At 57.0% G+C, this 20,568-nt stretch overlaps 1 protein-coding gene and 1 long non-coding RNA gene across 6 annotated transcripts; one reads left to right on the forward strand and one right to left on the reverse strand.

The window, feature by feature from the left end:
* Positions 1-2,199: 2,199 nt before the first annotated feature.
* LOC141373304 (uncharacterized) lies at positions 2,200-14,271 on the reverse strand. The gene is made up of 3 exons (XR_012379145.1): positions 13,832-14,271; positions 9,623-9,750; positions 2,200-3,735 (listed from the first exon to the last, which is right to left on the reverse strand). It is a non-coding gene; the product is annotated as an uncharacterized lncRNA (long non-coding RNA).
* On the forward strand, positions 8,540-16,531 carry FAM181A (family with sequence similarity 181 member A). Of its 5 annotated transcripts, none has more exons than XM_073895826.1 (3): positions 8,614-8,688; positions 14,280-14,399; positions 15,119-16,531. In XM_073895826.1, exon 3 carries the CDS (start codon positions 15,206-15,208, stop codon positions 16,082-16,084), a length of 879 nt encoding a protein of 292 aa, XP_073751927.1. In that variant the 5' UTR covers positions 8,614-8,688; positions 14,280-14,399; positions 15,119-15,205; the 3' UTR covers positions 16,085-16,531. The 5 variants fall into 5 exon arrangements, with proteins under 5 accessions (XP_025726233.1, XP_073751927.1, XP_073751926.1 ...); XM_073895824.1 differs by lacking the exon at positions 8,614-8,688 and adding an exon at positions 10,684-11,001; XM_073895823.1 differs by lacking the exon at positions 8,614-8,688 and adding an exon at positions 12,133-12,277.
* The last annotated feature ends 4,037 nt before the right edge of the window (positions 16,532-20,568 follow it).

A 20,568-nucleotide genomic window follows, 5' to 3' on the forward strand; every position in this document is an offset into this window, starting at 1 on the left:
CTCCGATCCTGACCTGCTCCCCGGCTCGCCTTGCCTTTCCTGAGGAGACACCAATAAAGACTGCGGCCCAGCCGGCCCCTGGCTTCTCGCCACCTCCTCCCCAGCCCGGTGCCGGCCGTGGCCCTGCATGGCACGAGGGGCCTCCCGCTTCTAGGGAGCAACGCTCACACTTTCCTTCAGTGGCACCGGTGGGTTGCCCCTCGGCCACCTTTATATATCCAGACCAGGCAGCAACCTCCCCTAGTTCCAGGCCTTGCGAACCCGCCCACCACGGTCCCCCTCATGTGAGCTCTCCCTGAGAACCAAACTCCTATTTCCAACTGCCCGCAGGACACTCCACCGGCGCGGCTAACCCTGCGTGTCCTACAAACCCACCTCTTCCGCCACCAAAGCCCCACACCCATTCCCGCCTCAGGGGCTCTCTCTGGGACATTCCTACTCTCACGTCTGGCTTCCCTGGACATGTAGGTCTCAGGTCAGGCCCCCTCCCCAGGAAGGCCTTTGCCGACCTGCCCGTGGCCCTGTTTTACTTCCCGAGGGGGGCCATCGCTGCCTGAAACTCTGCTGTGCTCAGCGTCTGTCTCTCCCACACAGCGGTCCTGGGCTCCTGCGGCGGCCCCGCGCCCCTGAGAAGACCGGGCGCAGAGCAGTGCTCCGGGGAGGTCTGCGGGAGGTCAGGGGAAAGACCTCGGGGTGCTCAGGACTGGGAGCCTGGGCTCCAGGAGGGCGGGCTTGGGAGGAGCAGAGAGAGAGAGAGAGAGAGAGAGAGAGAGAGAGAGAGAAAACAGGGGACAGGGAGGTGTCCTGTCCGGACACGCAGACGGCGCTCACCTGCACGACGGACGCACCAGCCCTCCAGGCGCCCGTCTCCGCTGTCCTTGACTCCAGTCACTCATTGCCTGAGGCCACAGCATCCCGGGCCACGGGCCACCGTGTACTCACACTCTTCTGGAAGCGGACTTTCTTTTTAAACCCAAACACGTACATTTGGAAAGGAAAGCAACATCATCCCTGAAATCACCGCGGTGGGCTGCTACAGTCCCTGTAGGACACCGCCAGCGGCCCCATGGGGGCCCAGCAGGCGCCCTCCCACCCCTCCTCCTCACTGTCTCCGGTGGGGTCTCCTGTCCACCCGCCTGCCTTCAGCATCCAGCCTGGGGCCCTGAGACCCCAGCGTCCTCCACCCCAGGTCACAGGAAGCCCTGGGACCAACTCCAATCGGATCTACATTCCGTGGTTTGAAGAGATTTGAGCGCCCCCTGCTGGCATCTGGCTGAGCCCCCGCACATCAGAGCCACAAACCGCCGAGAGGTCAGCCCCACCTCCTCTGCCCTTGTCCTGCCCCTTCTCTTCTCATCACCTTCCTACTGTGACCCTCAAATGCGCTAGACATGCACATCTCCCCTCCAGGAATGCTTTTCCCAACAAGACTCCCCCACTCTCTTCCCACTGACGCATCCGCTACACCCCAATCATCTCTAAGACTACGAGGCACCGCTTCCTCCAAGAAGCCTTCCTTGATTTCACCCAGGGAGACGGATCACACCTGCTTCCTGTCCCTGCTGTTCCTGTGAAAACCCCGTCCCAGCTTCTGTCGTGCTGGGGGGTCCTTGTCCTGCCCCGGGGACCCAGCTCAGAGCTCTGTGGAGCAGAGGCTTACGTGGGAAATATTTGCGGATCGAATGCTTTTACTGTCAACCTACTTCAGAGGTTCTGAGCGGGACTATTCTGAGGTGGGTACCCTGGAGCAAAACCAAGTATATGTATTTGAGACAAAAACATTATACATACATATATGTTCATGGAGAAAATATTCCAAAAAGTGTAATTTTTATAAACGAAAAAATGAAATCCCTTTCAACACTGGCCAATCCTACAACCTTTCCTAAATCACTACTGTTAGTTGCTTGGGGTGCCTTCCGCCCAGGCTTTCCCCCAGCTTTCCCTTTTACTTTGTTTTACCTTTTCTTTCTCCGTCTTCCTCCCCCTCCTCCTCCTCCTGCTCCTCCTCCTCCTCCTCCTCCTCCTGCTCCTCCTCCTGCTCCTCCTCCTCCTCCTCTTCTTCTTCTTCTTCTTCTTCTTCTTCTTCTTCTTCTTCTTCTTCTTCTTCTTCTTTCTCTTCTTTCTCTTCTTCTTCGTCTTCTTCTTCTTCTTCTTCTTCTTCTTCTTCTTCTTCTTCTTCTTCTTCTTTTAACATAAATGGGGTCTGACTATACACCTAAATCTGAACTTTATTTTTCTCCGTCTTGAGGTCCTGCTAAATCAGCACCCACAGGCTCATGACAGTCTTTCTAGTGGCTACAGAACATTCTGTACTATCTACCACACTGTGTGCATTTCAGGTCTTTGTCTTTTTGTTTGTCTGTTGCCGTTGCAAACAACAGGTCTGCAAACATCCTCAGGCACAACGCTTTGCGCCTGTGTGGCCAAATTCCTGTAGAATTGACTCTTGGAAGTGGGTGGGCTGAGTCTAAGGCCGACCTGTTTCATGTTATAATAGATCTTTGCCAAAACACTCTCCAAAAAGTTGATACCAATGTACACTCCTACCAACAGTGCTTAAGTGTATCTCTCCACATCGGTGACAGCCCTGGGTGTTATTAGACAATTCTGACATGCCTGATCATCTCAACCTTCAAATCCAGCTGGAATCGGGCTAAAATGCGTCTTTAGGGCAGCCTCGCAGAGGAAAGCGGTCTGGAAATGGAGCATGGTAGGCGCATGAGCCTCCAGCCTCATAGCTGTAGCTGGCTGCACCACTCCTTCTCCTTGGCTGAGGAGGGAAAGTTCCACTCACCCCGGGCCAAACCCTCTGAGCCCTTGATCTTGGACCCACAGCCCAGGCATGGGGACAGGGGGGCTCCTGGGCCAACCAGAGCCCCCCAGAGAGGCTCCAGAAGCTGATTTGTGTTTAGGAAGCAGCTTCAGCTCCGTCCTGCTCTGGGAGAACGCTCTCTGGAGGAAGAGTGTGTTTGGGAGGACCAGAGCGACAAATCTGGCTCTGCACAGCGAGGCGAGCAGGGACTATACAACAGAGTGTATGTCCTACAGGAACCACAAGTTTCGGAACATCAGTGCGCTGTCTGCGATGTGTAGAGCCATCCACTGGGGCTGTGGAGGGGGGCTGCTGGAGCACACGGGGGACCTGCCTCGCATTCCACCCTCACCCCAGACCGGAAGGACCCTGATCGGAGAATGAAACTTGGAAAGAGCTTGTCACTTGTGTTGTCTAAAAAGATGGAGAAGGAGCGACCTGGCAGTGCCAACACCCATTTCACCCCAGACTCAGAGATCTTCCTGGCCAGCACCCTCTGGGAGCCATGGCCACCTGGGGTCACTTCCATAGACTTTCATCTTCTAGGAGCTCTGTCCGAGATGGCCTCCAGGGCTGCCTGGCTTGCCTTCCCTCTGGCTTTGATTCTACGAGCCTTATACCAGGACCTGAAAATGAAGGCAAACCAAGGTAAGGACAAGGGGAGGGTGGCCCTGGCAGGGTCAGCAGCGGGAGCCCTCTGGGGACTCTCATTAGCAACCCAGGCGCCTGAGGGGTCTTGCAGATGCGCCCGCAAGCGGGTCGGGTGAGGGAGCATCCGTGCTGGAGAATATGAGCTGCAAGCTCACTGGATTGAGCCCAGGGCCAAGCAAGGCCTGGATAAGACGAGAAAGCCTTGTGCCCACGTGGTGTCCCAGTTTCCCACCTGTTTCCATTTGTACTCACTTGTCTCTTCTTTCATTCTACGAGGCAATGAAAGAGCAGGGGTTATTCCCATTTTATAGATGCGGAGACTGTGTCCAGCACTGGGGCGGGTCCCTTCTTTGGAACTGTAGGCTTTCTTTGGTCAACTCCTTTGCTTCCCTGAGGACCCAAGTCAGGGTCGACACCCTCCAGCAGCCAGCCCTGGGGGTCCTACGCCTAGCCCTTCTCCTTGTTTCCCAGCTAACATACTAACATAACTAACACCGTCTCCCTACTAGACCGTGCCCTCCATGAGTCAGGGGTTCTCTGATGGTCCCCTCTGCCTTCCCCCCACCTGGCAGGTGCTGAGAAGATGTTTGTGGATAGATGGATGCCAGAGTGGGTAGATCCTGAAGCCCACGGTGAACCACCTGCTTGACAAAAACAACATGGCATTTCCAAGAATCCCACATCTACTCAAGAAAGGGAGGACAGATAATCCTGGGTTGGGGCTTGGATGGCAGAGACAGGGAGGAGAAAAAGCAGGGGTTCTGGAATACCTTCAAGGTGCCGGGGTGGGGAGGGGGGCTCCGGGGAGCGTTCTTAAGGGGCAGGAGCATGGGCTGCAGGCCGGGAGGCCAGGAAGGTTGAGAAAGACTGAAGGCCTCCGTCCCTGGGAAACAGAGGAGACCCTGAGCAACTCCCAGGGCGCCCTCTGGTGGCCACTTGAGGCCAAGGCTGAGGGCTCAGAGAATTCTGCTTTTTCCTCTGAGTCAAGGGTGCATATGGGAAGAGAAGGTGGGAGCCCTGGCCTTGGAGTCAGGACTTTTTTCCCGACCGTACCACTAATTCACCAGGTTGCTTGGGCAACCTCAGTTTCTTCATTTGATAATAAGGGAATCAATGGAATGAACGGCGCTCACAAAGGGAAATGCTGACCATAGGTGAGTGGTGGGTTGGTGGGGAGAAGTCTCGTGGGCTACCTTGGCCTCCTCTAAGGATTTGGCAGGTGGGTCCTGCCTGATATGGGGGGAAATGGAAGCTCAGAGAGGTTAAGTGACCTGTCCTTGGTCACTCAGCTGGTAAGTGTCAGCACTGGGACCTGAAGCCAGGTCTGTGACCCCAAAGTGTGTCCCCTCCTCCAACTTCCTGCTGTTTCTCAGGGTTTCCAAGATCCCTGCCACCTCTCCTGTGGTTCAGGGGGCCTGATGGAGAGAAGAGATTCACAGGAGCCATTAAGATCCTTGCAGACAGCCAAGACTGGACGGAAGGAGTCAGCTGACCGGCATACAGGCCGAGAGTGACCCCATATACAAAATGTAGTCTTTGCAGGGGAAACAATTAGACCACCACTCAATCTGGCATCAAAACAGTGTTCTCTGGGCGAACTGTCTAAGCAGGAGCAGAAGGCTGACCCCAGAGCTCAGCTCTTATCCAGGGCCTCATGCTGCCTCAGTTTACCTGGCACACCTACCTCTCAGGGGTCTGGCTGAGGTGATGGCGCCCTTGTGGGGTGATTTGGACATGTCTGAGAAGTTCATATACGATGCTGTCCCTTGTTCCTTGGGCTGGGGCGCATCTCTGTAGGACTAGTCCTCAGGAAGAAACCAACGAGAAGAGGTAAGGAGCCTCCCAACTCAGACGGGCCTGGGTTCAGACCTCAGGTCTGCCAGTTCCTGGCTGAGTGATCCTGGGCAAATCGTTGTGTGCTTCAGTTTCCTCCTCTATGAAACAGGGTCACTCAGAGGAGCCCCACAGTACGGTTGGAGGATTTGGAGAGTGGGCTGAAGCCCCTGTGTGTCTCTTTGCAGCACATAAAGCCCTGGCCAGTGCTTACTGGTCTCAGACAGCATCAGCTCCTGATGTGGCCTTTTGGGCAGGAGCTCCCAGGGGCTGCCGGGGCAGGGCCTGGGGGCAGTGGGCAGGGGAGGATGAGGCTGTGGCCGACGCTTTCCTGCCCTGCTCCAGGGTGCTCTCCGTGAGTTAGAAGCCTGCCCCACAACTGAAGTTTTGTGCTCTGTTTTGTTTTTTTTTTTTGTTTTGCGGACCAGACTTTGGACATTCCTTCCAAGCGAGATGATAATTTCACAGAATTGAAAGCGGGGGGCGGGGGGAAGAGTGACTCTTCAATTTTACTTGGGTCCTCCTGGGCGCTGTTCATTAAGATTTATTTCTTTATTCTTAAAAATTTTATTTATTTATTTTAGAGAGCAAGAGCGTGCAAGCAGGGGGAGGTGCAGAGGGAGAGGGCGAGAGAATCTCAAGCAGACTCTGCACTGAGTGTGGAGCCTGACACGGGGCTTGATCTCAGGACCCTGTGATCATGACCTGAGCCGAAACCAAGAGTCGGATGCTTAACCGACTGAACCACCCAGGTGCCCCTGTTTATTAATATTTAAACTGACGTCATATCCAGGGCAAAGGTTGGGAAACTTTTCTGTGTGTGGGAAGGGGAACAAAGAGCCCAGTTAGGAGGCCCTGAAACCATCCAGGCGAGGTGAGAGATGGGGGGTGTTGGGCCCAGGGTAGATAGAGCAGAGGAGCTGGTGAGGAGTGGTCGGATTCTGGAGGTAGTTTGCAGGCAGAGCCCGGAGGGTGTGCTGATGGAGGAGTATGGGAGTGGGCTCAGGGATGACTCTGAGTCTGGCCTGAGCACCTGGAAGGATAGAGCCGCCATTATTTGAGATGGAAAAGCTGTGGGAGGAACAGGCCTGGGGAGAAACCCCAGAGCTCAGTTTTGGACACGGAAAGCTGGGGAATCTTGAAGGTCCCCGGGGAGAGGGCAAGGGAGCTGCTGGATAGGACCCTGGAGTTGAGGGGAGAGGTCCGGGCTGGAGATTGAGATAGGAACTAATCGGCTCATGACTGGCACCGGAAGTTCATGCGATCCATCGGGTTTTCTGGGCAGTGAGTGCAGAAGAGGCGAGAAGGGACCCTTGATCCTGGAGCTGTGGCCAAGGACCCAACTCCAGGCTTCACTGGACACATGCTGAGCCCACATCCGCTGCCTCGCTTCCCGATCCAGACAGGATTAGCTGGGACCTGCGCGAAAGCCCACGTCTGATGCTTTTTACCTCCCTCCTCTACCTACACTCCCCGCCCCCGCCACTAGAATCTTCTCCACTCCATCTCAGCAGAGCTAAAGCCCACCCCCACTCAACCCTTAGCCTGTGGAGCTGGGACCCTGTTTCCATCACCCTTATCATCCAGAACCACTGGTCCTCATTCAGAGTCTGATGGGGACTGTCATTGCCAGCCCCTCACAGATGTGTTTGAACTTGGAACTAGATGTGGCCAAGCCCTTGGGTGCTATGTGGGGTTCTTTCTCCCCATCTAGCACCCCTGGCACATCTTATAGCCCAGTCAGACCCAAGTCTTTCTCCACGGTCCCAGCAAACCATCAGCGTAAGTAGAATTGCCCCCATCTTACAGATGAGAAAAGTGAGGCCCGAGAGGTAAAATTATTTGCCCGGATCAGCAGAGGCAGGGCTGGAAGGCGGTTGCCTGTCTCTTACGGTACATTCGTTACCTCTGCTTCCTGGGGACATGTGGGCTCCAGGGAGTACATACCATAGGCCAAGCACCAAAAGGCCATCCAAGGGGTGACACTTGACAGTGTTGGCCTGTGGAGTTCAGCCTCTCTGCTCACAGGCAGAGGCGAATTCACTGTAGTAACTAACTCTTCTTGTCTGACCAGGACCATGTGGGGGAGCCTGGGAATTGCTGATTGTACAAATGTCCCTCTCTCTTGGCAAGACTTTATTCAGAGAATTTTTAAAATGTGTGTTTTGGACTGGATTTGGGCTACAGACAGATTTGTGATCAGAGGTCAGGAAATAAAAATTAGATGACAAAAGGGAGTGCCCTGTATCTTACCAAACGGGGACAGGTGACCCAGGGAGTGGGCAGAGGACTGGGCCGTGGGGCCAGAGGGGACACACCAGAAGGGACCATGTGTCCCCTGCCTCCTCTGAGGGGCACTGTGGTGTAGGCACAGACTGAGTCCAAACCCCAGGTCCTCTGCCACCTTGCAGTGGTCAGGGGAGAGCTTTTCTACCTCCCCTTGCCTTGGTTTCCTAATCCATCCAAGGGGAAGGATGATGCCCCCCCCCCCCAGAAAGTCTTACTTATTCAGTCATTGATTTCTTACTGATGAGTAAATGAGATAGCAGATATAAATCTCTCCGCATATCATGATATTCGAGGGGCCCTGCCCTGTCACCTTTCTCTTATGAAATCCTAGCTTGGGGAGGTAAGGGCTCGAGACTCTCCTCCCTGATGATAGAGCCTATAGTGTATGCAGAGTAGCCGAGGGACAGTGGTGGCCAGGAGGGCCAAGCAGCGTCTGCTGTCCCCAGGATGCTGTGTGACTGGCTACTGGAGCCCCCAGGGAGGTTCATTTTGCTCCATGTTGTGGTTGGTTCATTCATCTGTTCAACAAGCGTATCATGGGCCTCCTGCATGCAAAAATCCATGGGAAATTCAGCCTTTCTTCCTAACTTCATCTGGCCCTTCCCTGCGGCGACCTCTCCTCTCCATTGTCCCAAACTTCTCACTGCCTCCATTCTCCAAAATTCTCCATTCTCTGGTCTCGGTTTGTTGAACTGAATCCGGGAGCTCTGGTCCGGGAAATGGGAGCACTTGAGGACTTGGAGGAGTCACTGTCCTTTACTAGGACGCTGTTCCCTTGATTAAAATTCCAGGGGTTGGGTTACCAGAACACCAAGCTTTGCGCCCCGGCTTTGCAGCCTGTGGTTGGGAGCTGGGGGCAGGCCCCCAGCCCATTTCCATCCAGGCCCATGGAAGACATGACTAGCTGATCAGGGCATTCTAACTGCTGAGCCCGGGGCAGGGCGGGGGCGGGGGTGCTCAGAATCTTTCCACAAGGCACCTGCCAGCCATCACCAGTCGATTCCGAGTTGGCAGTTGAGATTAAACGGACTTTTCACTCCGGCTGTGCCCTGGGTGGGGTGAAGAGACACACCAGAGAGGCTCCCGGAGATACAGTCCAGGTGAGGGATGCATGGCACCGTAGCAGGGATCAGCGGGGGGCGGTGGTCCATGGGGGTCGCCTGACAGAGGCACGAAGGCACGACTGCTGTGTCATTCCGGTCACACCAGCCCCTCTTTATGGGTGAGATGCGCCCAGGCTGGGCTGCCCCAGGCAGCTGTGGCCCCTGCCCAGAGGGGAAGAGCTGGGGGAAGGGCATCGACTCTGAGCCAGGCGCTGTACTAGTCTTTGTCACAGACGCTCTCTCTTAATTCTCATGGTCCGCTCTGCCAGCAAGCTACGGTTAGCTCAGCCTTCAAGATGGTCTCTCTGACACTTGTCACTGTCACTGCGGCCCGGCCGCGACCGGGGGCGCAGGGACTGACGAGCTGAGCTGTGACCTCTTCGGGGGCATCGTGAGGTCTCTGGCCGCTCTGAGGGCTCCGCCGTACTGGTGCTCAGCCTGGGGTGGGAGGGGAGGTCGCCAGGGCAGGAAGCCCCCGGCCTGGCAGCCAAAGGGGCTTCTTTCAACCCGATGCCTCCCGTCCCGAGACAGTGGAGAACCTGCCTGTTCTGATTACAGCTGACAGCTTGCCTCCAGCCTCTTTGACAGAAAGGCTCCCCTTATGTAAGGGGGTTACATAAATCATCCTGTGACGTCTGCCACATGTCCGGGGAGTGCTGGCCCCACCGTTGGGCCCCTGAGGTGGCATTTGTATGTCTTCTGGGTTGAGGTGGTCAGACCTAACTCTCCAGCATCAGGAGGGGCACCTCTGGGTCTCTGGGTCAGCAAAGCCCCTAGGGTCATTAGGGAACGGTATCATACAATGGTCGCCACCAAGCGTCTGGACCGGGCTGCCCGCATCCCAGTCCCTGCTCTGCTCGATTACTGACCAGAGGACCTTGGGTCAAGTCTCCTCATCCATTGAACAAATGGCTTAATACGTGTTACATACCTTGATCGAGTGGTGAGTGCTGGTTAGGGCTGGGCTCTCACTGGGTGGCGGGCTTCAGGACAGAGCTGCCATCTTCGTCCTGCTTTGGGCGAACCAGCTCCCCTGTCTGGGCCGTGTTGACTCTGCCTCTAAAATGGGAAGATGACCCATCTTTTGGAACCAAACTTTCTACCGAGGTGTGGAAAGGTAAAGTTTCCTTTCAAAGTTATTTTTGGCAACTTAAAATACTACGTTCTAAAAACCGTACTAATAAACACGCACTCAAATGAGTTAGAGCTCACAAGCTAACTAACACACGAGACTGGCGACTGGTTAACCTAGGCAGTTAACTGGTTAACAACGCCTCAGGGGACGAGATGATGAAGCTTCTTGGGTGAACAGTTTTCATCGGATGACGATCCTGAGATTGCTAGGTAGACTGAAAAAGTTACCATTTTAGCTGCTTATCTAAGTCAAGATTTCTATAGGTTCTGCAACCAAAGCAAAATATGGCGGATGGCAGACCCGCAATCCACAACCCTTTATTTCAGAGTTGTAGGTCATCAAAACATCCTCCTCATCTGAATCCACTGTTTGCCAAATAAGCAGGAAGTATGCGTTCACGTGCACCTAATAAATCTGAACTAGCCCGTCACTGGCGCTATTCTAGGTATTGGGCTTCTCTGCGTAAGTACAGCTTGAAAGCCCACTGCCCCAGATGACGTCCCGGGGCCCCTCTGGGTCGGTGCGTGTCATTGTCAACTGTCCCCTCTCACTTTCCATTACAATCTGCAGCTGTGTTAGCTAAATTCTAGAAGTGGGTTGTGTCAAATGACATCCAGATGTTCTGGACGGTGGCTTCCAGCAGTTTGTTTGGGAAACCAGGGGAAGTTAGGGTGTGCCTCTCAGTGATGGGGGGACGGAAGATGGCTGTTCAGTCGTCACAACAGAGTTGATCTCCCCTGTAGCGAGTTGCATCAGGGACAGGAACAAGCGTGCCCTCTGGTCCCTGCACCGCGGTAGGTGCTGAATGGAGTCGCTCGAAGCTGGGAGTCCCTGACCCTGGGCCATGTAAATAATCTTGAGGAGGGGTTTGCACAGCCAGAAGGTCAGAGACTGGCACCCGTGACAGCAGAGGATCAGGAAGGACTCTCAGGGTCCAGCCAGTACCACTCGCTTGCCTTTAGCAGACACTTGGGGGAGATGTGATGGTGAACTGAGGCTTCCTGCTTTCAAGGCACCCACAGTCCCGAAGGAACACAGAGGATTCGTCGTCAGGTTCAACCACAGTGATCACAAGGGTCCTTGAATGAGTCCTGCTCTGTGCTGAGACCATTCTAGTCCATGGAGATACGGAGATGAAGGAGCCGTTGTGCCCTGCTCTCAGGGAACTCACCCAGGTGAAGGTGGAGGGGTGGGTGGGGCAGACAGTAATCAAACAGTTGCAGGAAGCAGTGTTTCCAGTCCACAGGATAAATTCTATTCAGTGGAATGGGCAAAATATTTAACTCATGAAACATTTAGTGAGAAACTACTCTGTGCCAGGCCCCGTTTGAAGGTCAGATTACTAAGGGCTTTCTGTGTTAGGCCAAGGAGGTTAGACTTCTTTTTGAATCTATACACATAGGGAGGGGAGAAGGTGTCACTGGTAATGCTGGGAGTGGGTGGAAGGCTTCCTGGAGGAGGGGATGCTTGAGCTGGGCCTTGAAGAATGTCTAGAGGACAGGGTCCTCTCAGTCAGTCCTGAGTTGAGCAGCTTGTCTCTGGGTGTGTCACCAAATGTACACAGGGAAAATAGTTCCTCCCTGTCCAGACGCAGGACCATATGGGAGAAGCACTGTGAAAGGAAGTCTTTCTAGAATAAGGCAGAGTCGGTATTACAGATGTCTTCCACCTGTCCGTATGAGCTACAGACAGAAAAACCCGAAGGAGCCTTCCCCAGCCTGGGTGGCAGTCCCCCAGGGGCCCGGGTGCGGCTGGGTCACTGTAGGGCCACGGATCTGGATCTCAGGCCACAGTTCTTGACGGCGGCCACCCCTCGAAAGATGTCCCAGAGCTGCTGCTTCCATACTCCCAAAGCGGATGTCGAGAGTCACATTCTGACAGAGGGACAGAAGAGATGAACCCAGGACTTACATATAAAATCTGGTTTCCGACGCTTTCAAACCCGACAGCACTTAATCAGTGCCTGGTGCTGGGTAGGCGCTCGGGGAAGCAACGCATGGGGGGACTGACGTGGACTTTGCATACAGACTGGCCCGGCTTCAAGTTTGGTTTCGCCACTTACTGGCCATGAGGCCTTGGGAAAGTAGCTCAACCTCACACTCCTCATGTGTAAATGGCAGCCATAGTACCTGCATTGAGCTGTCACGGGGTCAGGTGGGATCTTCCACATGTGATCAGTGATTGCAGCTCTTGGCACGTATGAGGTGCCCACCAAGTACCAGTTTCCTTCCCTCCCTCCCTCTTTCCTCAATAAGTGGGAAGAACACACAGGAAGAACAGCCCATATTAAGAGCTATGGAATGAATTTTTACGACATGGACTTGGACCCCACAGAGCTCACCGACCATGGGGGTTTGCTATTGTCTGAGCAGCAAGGGGATGATGTTACCAGCAAGCATGGCCAGGAGGGCTGCAGCATGCGACCAGACACAGAGTGCGCAGGAGGCCGAGGTGGGAACCGGCTGGCATGAGGCCAGTGCCCCAGCAGAGAATGATGCAGAAGGTGGCTGAGCAGGCCGGTGCTGGGTTATGGAGGGATTTGCACACATGGCAAGCTGTGCGCCCTGGCCCGCAAGCACTAGGCAGCAGGGAGCCCAAACTGGTGACCTCGGGGCAACCTTGTGTAAGGGCTGGCTTGGAGCAAAAAGACGTTTCCTGCCCCTCACAATCAGGCTAGGCTAGGTTCTGCTGCAGAGACAGCCCCCAGATCTCAGGCGCTGAAAGCCACAGTGATTTAGCCGTCCCGCTGCTGCAGACAAGGATCAGGCTCCAGGGCCTGGGATGGCCAATGATCCAGGATGCTCCGGCCCAAGGACACTTCCGTGTCAGCCCATACTTCCCCAGCCCCCTCAGTGGAGAATCCTGCTCCGGATCCTAAATGCCTAAATTGAGTTACAGCTGGTGGGCACAGGGCCCTCTCCTCCAAACCCTTCGTTGTGCCCGTAGGGACCCTCAGGCCAGAGAAGGAGGTGGCTTGAAGCCAGGCCGCTGTGTGCCGGCAGCAGCTGCCTATTGGTCAGCAGGAGGGGGTGGGACCATCTTCCCGGGTAAGTCCCCCGGGCCTGCCCTGCTACTGCGGCGATGTGGGCGGGGGACCTTGGAGAGGAGTCCTTGGCATTTTAGATTGTGGTGCAGAGGTGCGGTTGGGGTATAGGCGGCCGGCCGGTCAGCTGACCGCAGGACAGGAGAACAAGCTGGCGGTGGGGGGGAGAGCGGGGGCGGGGGGAGCAGGGGGGGGCGGGGAAGAGGAGGCCGGGCATTGGGGCAAAGGCAGGAGGTGTGGGCCACCAGCGGCTGGCACGGAGGTCACGCCCATCAGCATTCCCCAGGCAGCCTCCCTCCCTCCCTCCACCGGCGGCCTCACCTTCCCTGCGGCCAGTCAGTGGGCAGGGCCAGCGGCCGACTCGGGGCTCCCTTGCTTGCTCCGAGCGGCCCGCTTGCGGCCCCGCCGGCGTTGGCACGGTGACAGTAGCCAAGTGTGCAAACTTGTGCCATTGTCCCCAGGCCAGGGGAGCCATGGAGACTGGCTAATATGACACAGGAAAATGTTTGCTGATGGCAATTCTATGGGCTTTGTCCACCTCTTTCTCCATCATGACGACTCGATTTAAGTCCCTAACTGTTTGACTACAAATGCGAGGGGACCGTGCAACGCCAGCCTTTTGTCCGGCTGCGCTGAATGGGCAATTCAGGCTTTGTGCAGCTCAATTGAGGAAGCAAACATAAAGACAAGATTCCTGAGAACTCCAGCTCCCTTCCCATGGATATCCCAGCACCTCGTTAGAGAGCCCTTCCCCGCTACCTTTCCCGACATCAGCGTGCTGCTGGCCCTCCCAGGCTGCCCGTGGCCCGGTGCCTCGGGGCCGGGGGGCTGGGAAGAGGGAGAGACAGATGGACAGGGACAGAGACGGAGAGTGGAGCAGAGAGGGGCAGAGAGAGAAGGAGAGAGAGGGAGAGACACTCAACCCTCAAGGACAGAGGGGGAAGCAGCCCGCCTCGGCTTACCCCGTCTGATTGTCTCTCTGCACTGGAGCATGGCAGCTGTAGGCTGTAGGCCTGGAGTCTTTGGGGGAGGCATGCAAGCCCATCTCTTCTGGGCCCAGCCCCTCCTCAACCCTGGACTTTTTAAACACACACACACACACACACACACACACACACACACACACACACACACACTGCCCCCTCGAGAAACCAGGGAACCGAGGTCAAGGGGAGGAGGGGCTGAAGGGTAGAAATTTACCGGGAAATGATTGCATTTGGGAGCTGTCTTTTTTGTGATGGTCCCCATGGTGACAATTTGTGACGGCAAAGAATGTGGGAACGGGGCGCTGCCGCCTGATTGGGATGCTTTGTATCTGGAGAGGCGCTCCTGATTGGCCTGAGGGGCCCCCCAGCTCCGGGGACTCGTCCTCCATCCAGCCCACTCGAGGGCTGCACTACTGTTTTCCAGCCGGACGCACGGATCTCGCTGGCCACGCCGGGCCTGGCCCAGGTCTGCAGCGGGGAACCTGCCAGGCCACGTCGGCGGCGGCGGCGGCGGCGGGGGGCCCGGGGCCGGCCTGCACCCTCGGTCAGTGTGGCAGCTCGGGCGGCTCCAGCCGACCGGGTGGGGGCGTGGGGCCGGCTGGGGCCTGGGGGAGGGGCGAGGTGCCTCGGGTGGTGGCCCAGGAGGCATGAAATTGCTGCAGATGCTTCTACGGGGGCGTCCCGCTGCCCGCGGTCTGAGATCAGCCCGCCAGGCAGGCCGAGGCTCGAGTGCCAGACAGGGGTCCTGCCCGTCCTGCGTGAGCGCTGTGGGTGGAGCGTGGGGACCCAGCGAGGGGGGCTGGTGCGAGCTGGGCTGGGGGCGGGGGTGGAAGGAGGAGGGCACCGCCAGGGAGAGAGGGGGCTTGGCCTTGCTTGAAAGTGGGCAGTCGCCTCAGCCCAGAAAATAAAAACCTTGCTGGCAAGTTGTGCACGTTGGCAGCGTGGTGTGTGGGAGACGCGGTGGGCTGGCCCAACGAGACTTGCGCTCTGGGCCCAGCAATGCCACCTGTAGCTGGGTCACCTTGGGCGGGTGGCCCAACCTCTCTGAGCCTCAGCTGCAAGTAGAGGGCCACAGACTCAGGCAGACTGCCTGTGGGCCTGTGCCCTCACAGATGCGGAGGAGACCCTCAGCGGCCTGGACGGGTGGCCGGCGACCTGGGACTCTGTTTTCTGTGGAGGGGTTCTAGGGCCTTTGGGGAGGGCCGGGCGCAGGTGCTTGGAGAGACGGCCAACGACCTGCATGTCCCCCCACCCCCAACCCAGGTCAGCTCTGTGCCCTTCCCTGGAGCTGCCAGCCACCAGCAGAGCCCACGCTCTTCATGGAAAGCCCCATGCAGTGGTCCCCTGGTGATGGCATCCGACAGTGACGTGAAGATGCTCCTGAACTTTGTGAATCTGGCGTCCAGCGACATCAAGGCAGCCCTGGACAAGTCCGCGCCGTGCCGCCGTTCAGTGGACCACCGCAAGTACCTGCAGAAGCAGCTCAAACGCTTCTCCCAGAAGTATTCCCGGCTTCCTCGGGGCCTCCCCGGCAGAGGGGCCGAGCCTCACCTGAAAAGGGGACCTGAGGACGGGCCCGGGAGGCTGCCCCTCGATTCTGGCCAGGATTCCAGTCCCAGCGGGGGTGGGTGCTACAAGGAGAAGGCTCTGGGGAACCCCTACGGGGAGGAATGTCTCTCTAGGGAGCAGACCCTACAGAGGCAGAATCCAGAAGCTGCCAGGCCTGGCCAGGTGCCCATGAGGAAAAGACAGCTGCCCGCTTCCTTCTGGGAAGAACCTCGGCCCACACACAGCTACCCCCTAGGGCTGGAGGGGGGACTGGGCCCCAGGGAGGGACCTCCCTATGAGGGTAAGAAACATTGCAAAGGCTTGGAGCCCTTGGATCCTGAGACGGCCCCCGTGCCCGCGTCTCCAAGGGCACTGGCTGAAAAGGAGCCACTCAAGATGTCTGGGGTCTCCCTGGTGGGCCGCGTCAATGCCTGGAGCTGCTGCCCCTTCCAGTACCATGGACAGCCCATCTATGCTGGTCATCCAGGGGTCTTGCCTCAGAGCCCTGTCCCCAGCCTGGGCCTGTGGAGGAAAAGCCCGGCTTCCCCTGGGGAGCTGGCCCACTTCTGCAAGGATGTGGACGGGCCGGGGCAGAAAGTGTACAGACCCGTGGTTCTGAAGCCCATCCCTACCAAGCCGGCTGTGCCCCCGCCCATCTTCAATGTTTTTGGCTACCTCTAGCTGGGCTGGGAGGGCCTCGGCTCCCACCTCTGGCCTGCAGGGGTGTTTGGGGCCCCTGGGAGCGCTCCTTGTGCAGAGTGAGCTGGGCAGTGGTGTGGCCACTTGGGAGCCTTTCCTTTGTGTGTGTCTGGGAGGGGGAGGACGGGTTTGGGGCAGGGGCTTCTCAGGCAGTTGCCAAGTCAGCCCCTGCAGCCTTGGGAGCTATGGGGCTGGGCTCCGTTGGCCCCTCTCCAACCAGACCAGAGCCCGAGACCGATTGTCCCACTGTCTTTGGGCCGGTCTTGGGTGGTGGGGCTTTGCCCTGGCCTGCCTGCCCCTCCAGAAGCCAGAGTTACACATCTGTTCATCTGCCACCCACTGTGTAAGCCAATCTCAGTTCTGTTCTTTTTGTTTTTTGTAAATATTAAGAAGGTTAAAAGAATAAAGACGTTTCTTTTGCAGTTTCCACATCCGGGATGTCATGGAGTTGAATGGTCCCCAAGCTAAGAATTGCGGGCCAGCAGCTCAATTCAAAGGAAGGGGGGGGTGGGAGGAGTCACCGGGGAAGGATGCTCTGCTTGCCTGTGTCCAAGAGCAGAGGATGGGGGAGGCTGGATCTCCAGATGATCCGAAGTGCTCTAGAGAACAGGGAAGCCAGTACCAGGGGAGTACCAGTCCTGGCTCCGCGATGGGATGTGGGGCTGGACCCTTCCTCCTGGGGCCTCCTTGCGCCACCTGCAGGGCGAGGGGCAGGGCAAGAATAGTCCCCCTCTGCTGTGCCTTCCACTCTGATTATGGCCTCAGAGCAGAGGCTGGGCCAAGGCAGTCCTGCCCGAGCCTGGTCAGAGGGAAAATCAGGACAAACTGAAGCTTGGCTCCTTGTGGACAAGCCGGAAAAAAAAAAAATCTCTAGTGAAGTCAGATTCCTGGGTGACCTGCCGATGGCCCTCTTCCCAGGCCTGGTGCAGTGCCTGGCACACATCAGGGGCCCCATCAATGGAACGATGAGGGCCTCTGTCTGTGACAATGCATGGGGGTGAGGGAGTGCTGGTGGCAGGGATTGGCCCTGGGTTTTGCTCTCATGGTGTCCAACTGGCACAGCCATTGGAGAGGCATGCACCTCCATCCTGGTGCGGGATTTGCCCTGCTACGTGCAGACGTGGCTCCAAGGCTGAGAGCGCACGGACTTGCATCGAGCTGCTCATTCCATCAAAGCCCTGTTCTCACAGCTGGGACTGATACAGGGCCAGCCCTGGCTGGGGGCTACTGTACCTTAATTAGCACAATGTTGGAAAGTTAATCTCCCTCTGCGCCTTGGTTTCCCCCTCTGTAAAGTGGGGGACTAGGCCAGCAATAGCAAACAGTTGCACCTACCAGTTCTTCAACTAGTCACAGACTGTCTCCTTCAGGGGCCAGATATGGCCTCAGAATCCTTCTTAACCCAAGGCTCCAGGATTGGTGATTAAGGGTCCTTCTCCTTCCTGCCTGTTTTTACTCTAGGATTCCCGTAGGGTGGAGCATCTCCATGGGAGGGCAGCTTGCTCACTGGGAAGCCGGTGGATTTCTGGTAGTTTAAGGCTTCTGGTCTTGCAAGACTTGAGAGCCACGGAAACCATGCGACACCAGCAGGGTTGTTCAGAGTAATTATGTAGCACCCAGGATAGGGCCTCAGGACCCTCACCCCAGGCTGCTCTGGTCTGCCCTCTATGTCCCCTTCTCTCCCCCTGCACTCAGGAAGACCCTTCCAAATCAACTCCAATGAGGCTCAGCCCCTCCTCCACTGTACAGGAGGGTGTTAAAAGCTCCAATCCAGGCTTTGCCACCTACCAGCTGTGTGACCTTGGGCAAGTTACTTAATTCTCTGTGCCAAAATGTCCTCATCAGAAAAATGTGGTTGAAAATAGACTTTCACAGGTTGTCGTGGGGATGATGAAGAGCGCACCTGGCATAGAAGGTGCTATGACACGCCCAAAGGGAGAGCCTTGCCAATCAAAAGTTGCCTCTCCTGGTTACCTGGGCCACCTGACTGTACTCCCTGGAGGAGCCGGGCTCCGGGCGGGTGGGGGGCGTGTTTTCTCAGAGTGCTGCGCCAGCGCACCATGCTCTGCCCACCCCCCCCACCCCCCCACCCTGCAGCTCCTCTTGGGCTCCTTTCGCAGGGGACACCTAGTGATACATGAATTCAAATGCAGGGAGGCTTCCTCTGCAAGCAGAAACCTTTGCTAGGGAGCAGCTAGACAGAAGCACACCGCACCGACTCCCTATGCAGAAACAAGGTGGGGAAAAACACATCTAGGAAAGCTCTGGTTAAAAAAAAAAAAAAAAAAAAGCAGCTGCCGTAATAGCAGATGACTCTCCTGACCGACAAGTGAGTCGTGAGTGGGGCTGGCTCAAAGGGGAACATGGGAGCTCACCCCCTACCTCAGATCCCCAGCACTAGCTCGCACGTGCTCTTGCCTGTGAAATGAAATGGAACCACTTTCAGGATTTTAAGTGTTTGGTGACGCTGTTGAGACACCTCTGGGGCCAAAGTTTGGGGGTGGGGGAGGGGGTTTCTGCAGAGGGTCTTGGCTCTAAAGTCCTCTGGGGAGCAGTGGTGGTCAAGAAATGGAACCACCAGCCCAGCCTGAGCACTGACCCATCAGAACAGACCCTTGGGAACAGCGCTGCGCGGCACCCTCCCCCCCCATCGCTGGCCAAGCGTTAACCCTTCAGCTTCTGGGTTGTGGGGAGGTGGGGGCTGCCAGGACCTGAGAAGGCCAAGGTTGGGAAAGCCGCTTGGGGAGGAGGGGCCCTGACCAGTGCCTGTGGCCCAGTATGGATGAGATCAGTCCTCTAAGAATGCAGTGCGGTGCTGATGCATCCCAGCCCCAGGTACCCCACATCCTACAGGTACCCCAGAGGTACCCCACATCCTACAGTCGGTGGTGCCAATGTTGACTGCACAGGCTGAACCCTCCTGCCCCACCCCTCCCACCTACCTTCCCAGCCTCCCCTCCTCCAGGGGTGCACCTCCCGCAGACCGGAGTCCCCACCCAGCCCAGTGTCCGCGGCCACTGCCTGTTAGGACTCCTTAGGATGTACAGGGGACCTGAGAAACGCTATAGTTTGCCAGAGGCCCAGCCCCATCCTAAATGCACCCAAACATCTTTCTGCTCTGGCTCATCACGGAGGGCTGCCGACCCCCCATCCGAGATTAAAGGCTCTCCCTCTGGCTGCCAGATGGGCAAAGGCAATTTTCGGTCAGGGTTTTCCCCTGACTCTGCACTGAGCCCTCTCTGGCCACTTCCCCCGGGGGCCCGTCGGCAGAACATCTCCAGTGTGAGAGGATGCCGGTTTCCGTGGGGATTTCTTTAGGATCTCTTGCAGCAAGGCCACAGGGGACCCTGGCCAGGCACTGTTGGGTTAAAACCTCAGGGATTTGCTAGGTGTGCCCGGGCAAGTCCCCTCCCCTCTTTGGGCCTGTTTTCCCATCAGGACCACGAAGGAGTGTGCCAGATGCGGCTGAGTCCCCTCTGACCTGTGGCTGGAAAGTGCTGCTTGGCAGACTTTTCCTCTTCAGGAAGACACTGGGTCTTGAGGTTCCACGGAGAGCCAGTATGGAGGAGTCGGCAAGGACGCCGGGAACCACAATGATGGGGAATTTGAGGCCCCAGAGGAGCAAGCCGAGGGCAGAGCTGGACCTCAAAGCTGTGCTCCCCCACCGCGTAGCTGCTCATTTTGCCAAACCCAGAAATGACATTTGACCGCACTTAACACACTTCCGGATTCTGGGGCAGGGTGGGTGCTGGCTCCAGGCAAGGTCACCTGCTCCGTCAGGTGTCACCGCAGACTGGCCTGGACTCCCGTGGCTTTCATCATGCTTTCCACTGCAGCATCGTGGAAACAGGGCAAGCTGGCCTCAGCACCCAAGAAGGTGCTATTATCACGCCCGCCTGAACATGGGCTGGCAGGTCCGGAAAATGCCTGGCACGCCCCACAGAGCCACACAAGGACCCACGGAGACAGTGGAGGGAACAGGGCCTCGTGGCCCCAGTTTGGTGCCTTTGCAGGGGTTGACGGCAGCCACCGCCTTAGCGCCGTGGCTCAGATGGCCAGCATTTAGATTTCTTCTCCTCCCTAGTATCTCAACTTCTGTAGCAAAATAGGGGTGGGCAGGATGTGAAGACAGAGTGCCAGGAAACATGTGTGTGCAAGGCAATCCCAGGTGTCAGGAGACTTGTAGACACCGAGCCCTGTTTGTGATGGAGCTCCCGTTTCCGTGGTGATTGAAGCAGGAGAGAGAAACCAACCCAGACCGCTCTGCTCGCAGGGCAGGAAGCCGCCCCTCTCCTTGCGCCGCCAGCTCCACTCTGGCTTTCAGAAGACCAAAGGGGACACATCTAGGGGTCTGTGCGCCCTGTCTCAGCACGTGCCCCACTCCCACTCCCTCCAGGAGCAGTGCTGAGGACCCTAGGCCCTGGGGGCCGGGGGGGGGGGGAAGAGGGACTTCGCTGGGCAAGGTG

This window comes from Callorhinus ursinus, unplaced genomic scaffold (assembly GCF_003265705.2).
Source record: "Callorhinus ursinus isolate GAN/ISIS: 27379988/994484 unplaced genomic scaffold, GSC_fseal_2.0 scaffold8, whole genome shotgun sequence".
NCBI lineage: Eukaryota > Metazoa > Chordata > Mammalia > Carnivora > Otariidae > Callorhinus > Callorhinus ursinus.

What these genes read in the sequence shown, in the direction of transcription:
- FAM181A (XM_073895823.1), top strand. Translation starts at nt 12,173, where the DNA reads ATGGGGGTTTGCTATTGTCTGAGCAGCAAGGGGATGATGTTACCAGCA. An exon ending in AGAGTGCGCAGGAGGCCGAG is followed by an intron (nt 12,278 to 14,279) that starts GTGGGAACCGGC and finishes ACTGTTTTCCAG; the next exon opens with CCGGACGCACGGATCTCGCT. An exon ending in GGGGCCGGCCTGCACCCTCG is followed by an intron (nt 14,400 to 15,118) that starts GTCAGTGTGGCA and finishes CCCCCAACCCAG; the next exon opens with GTCAGCTCTGTGCCCTTCCC.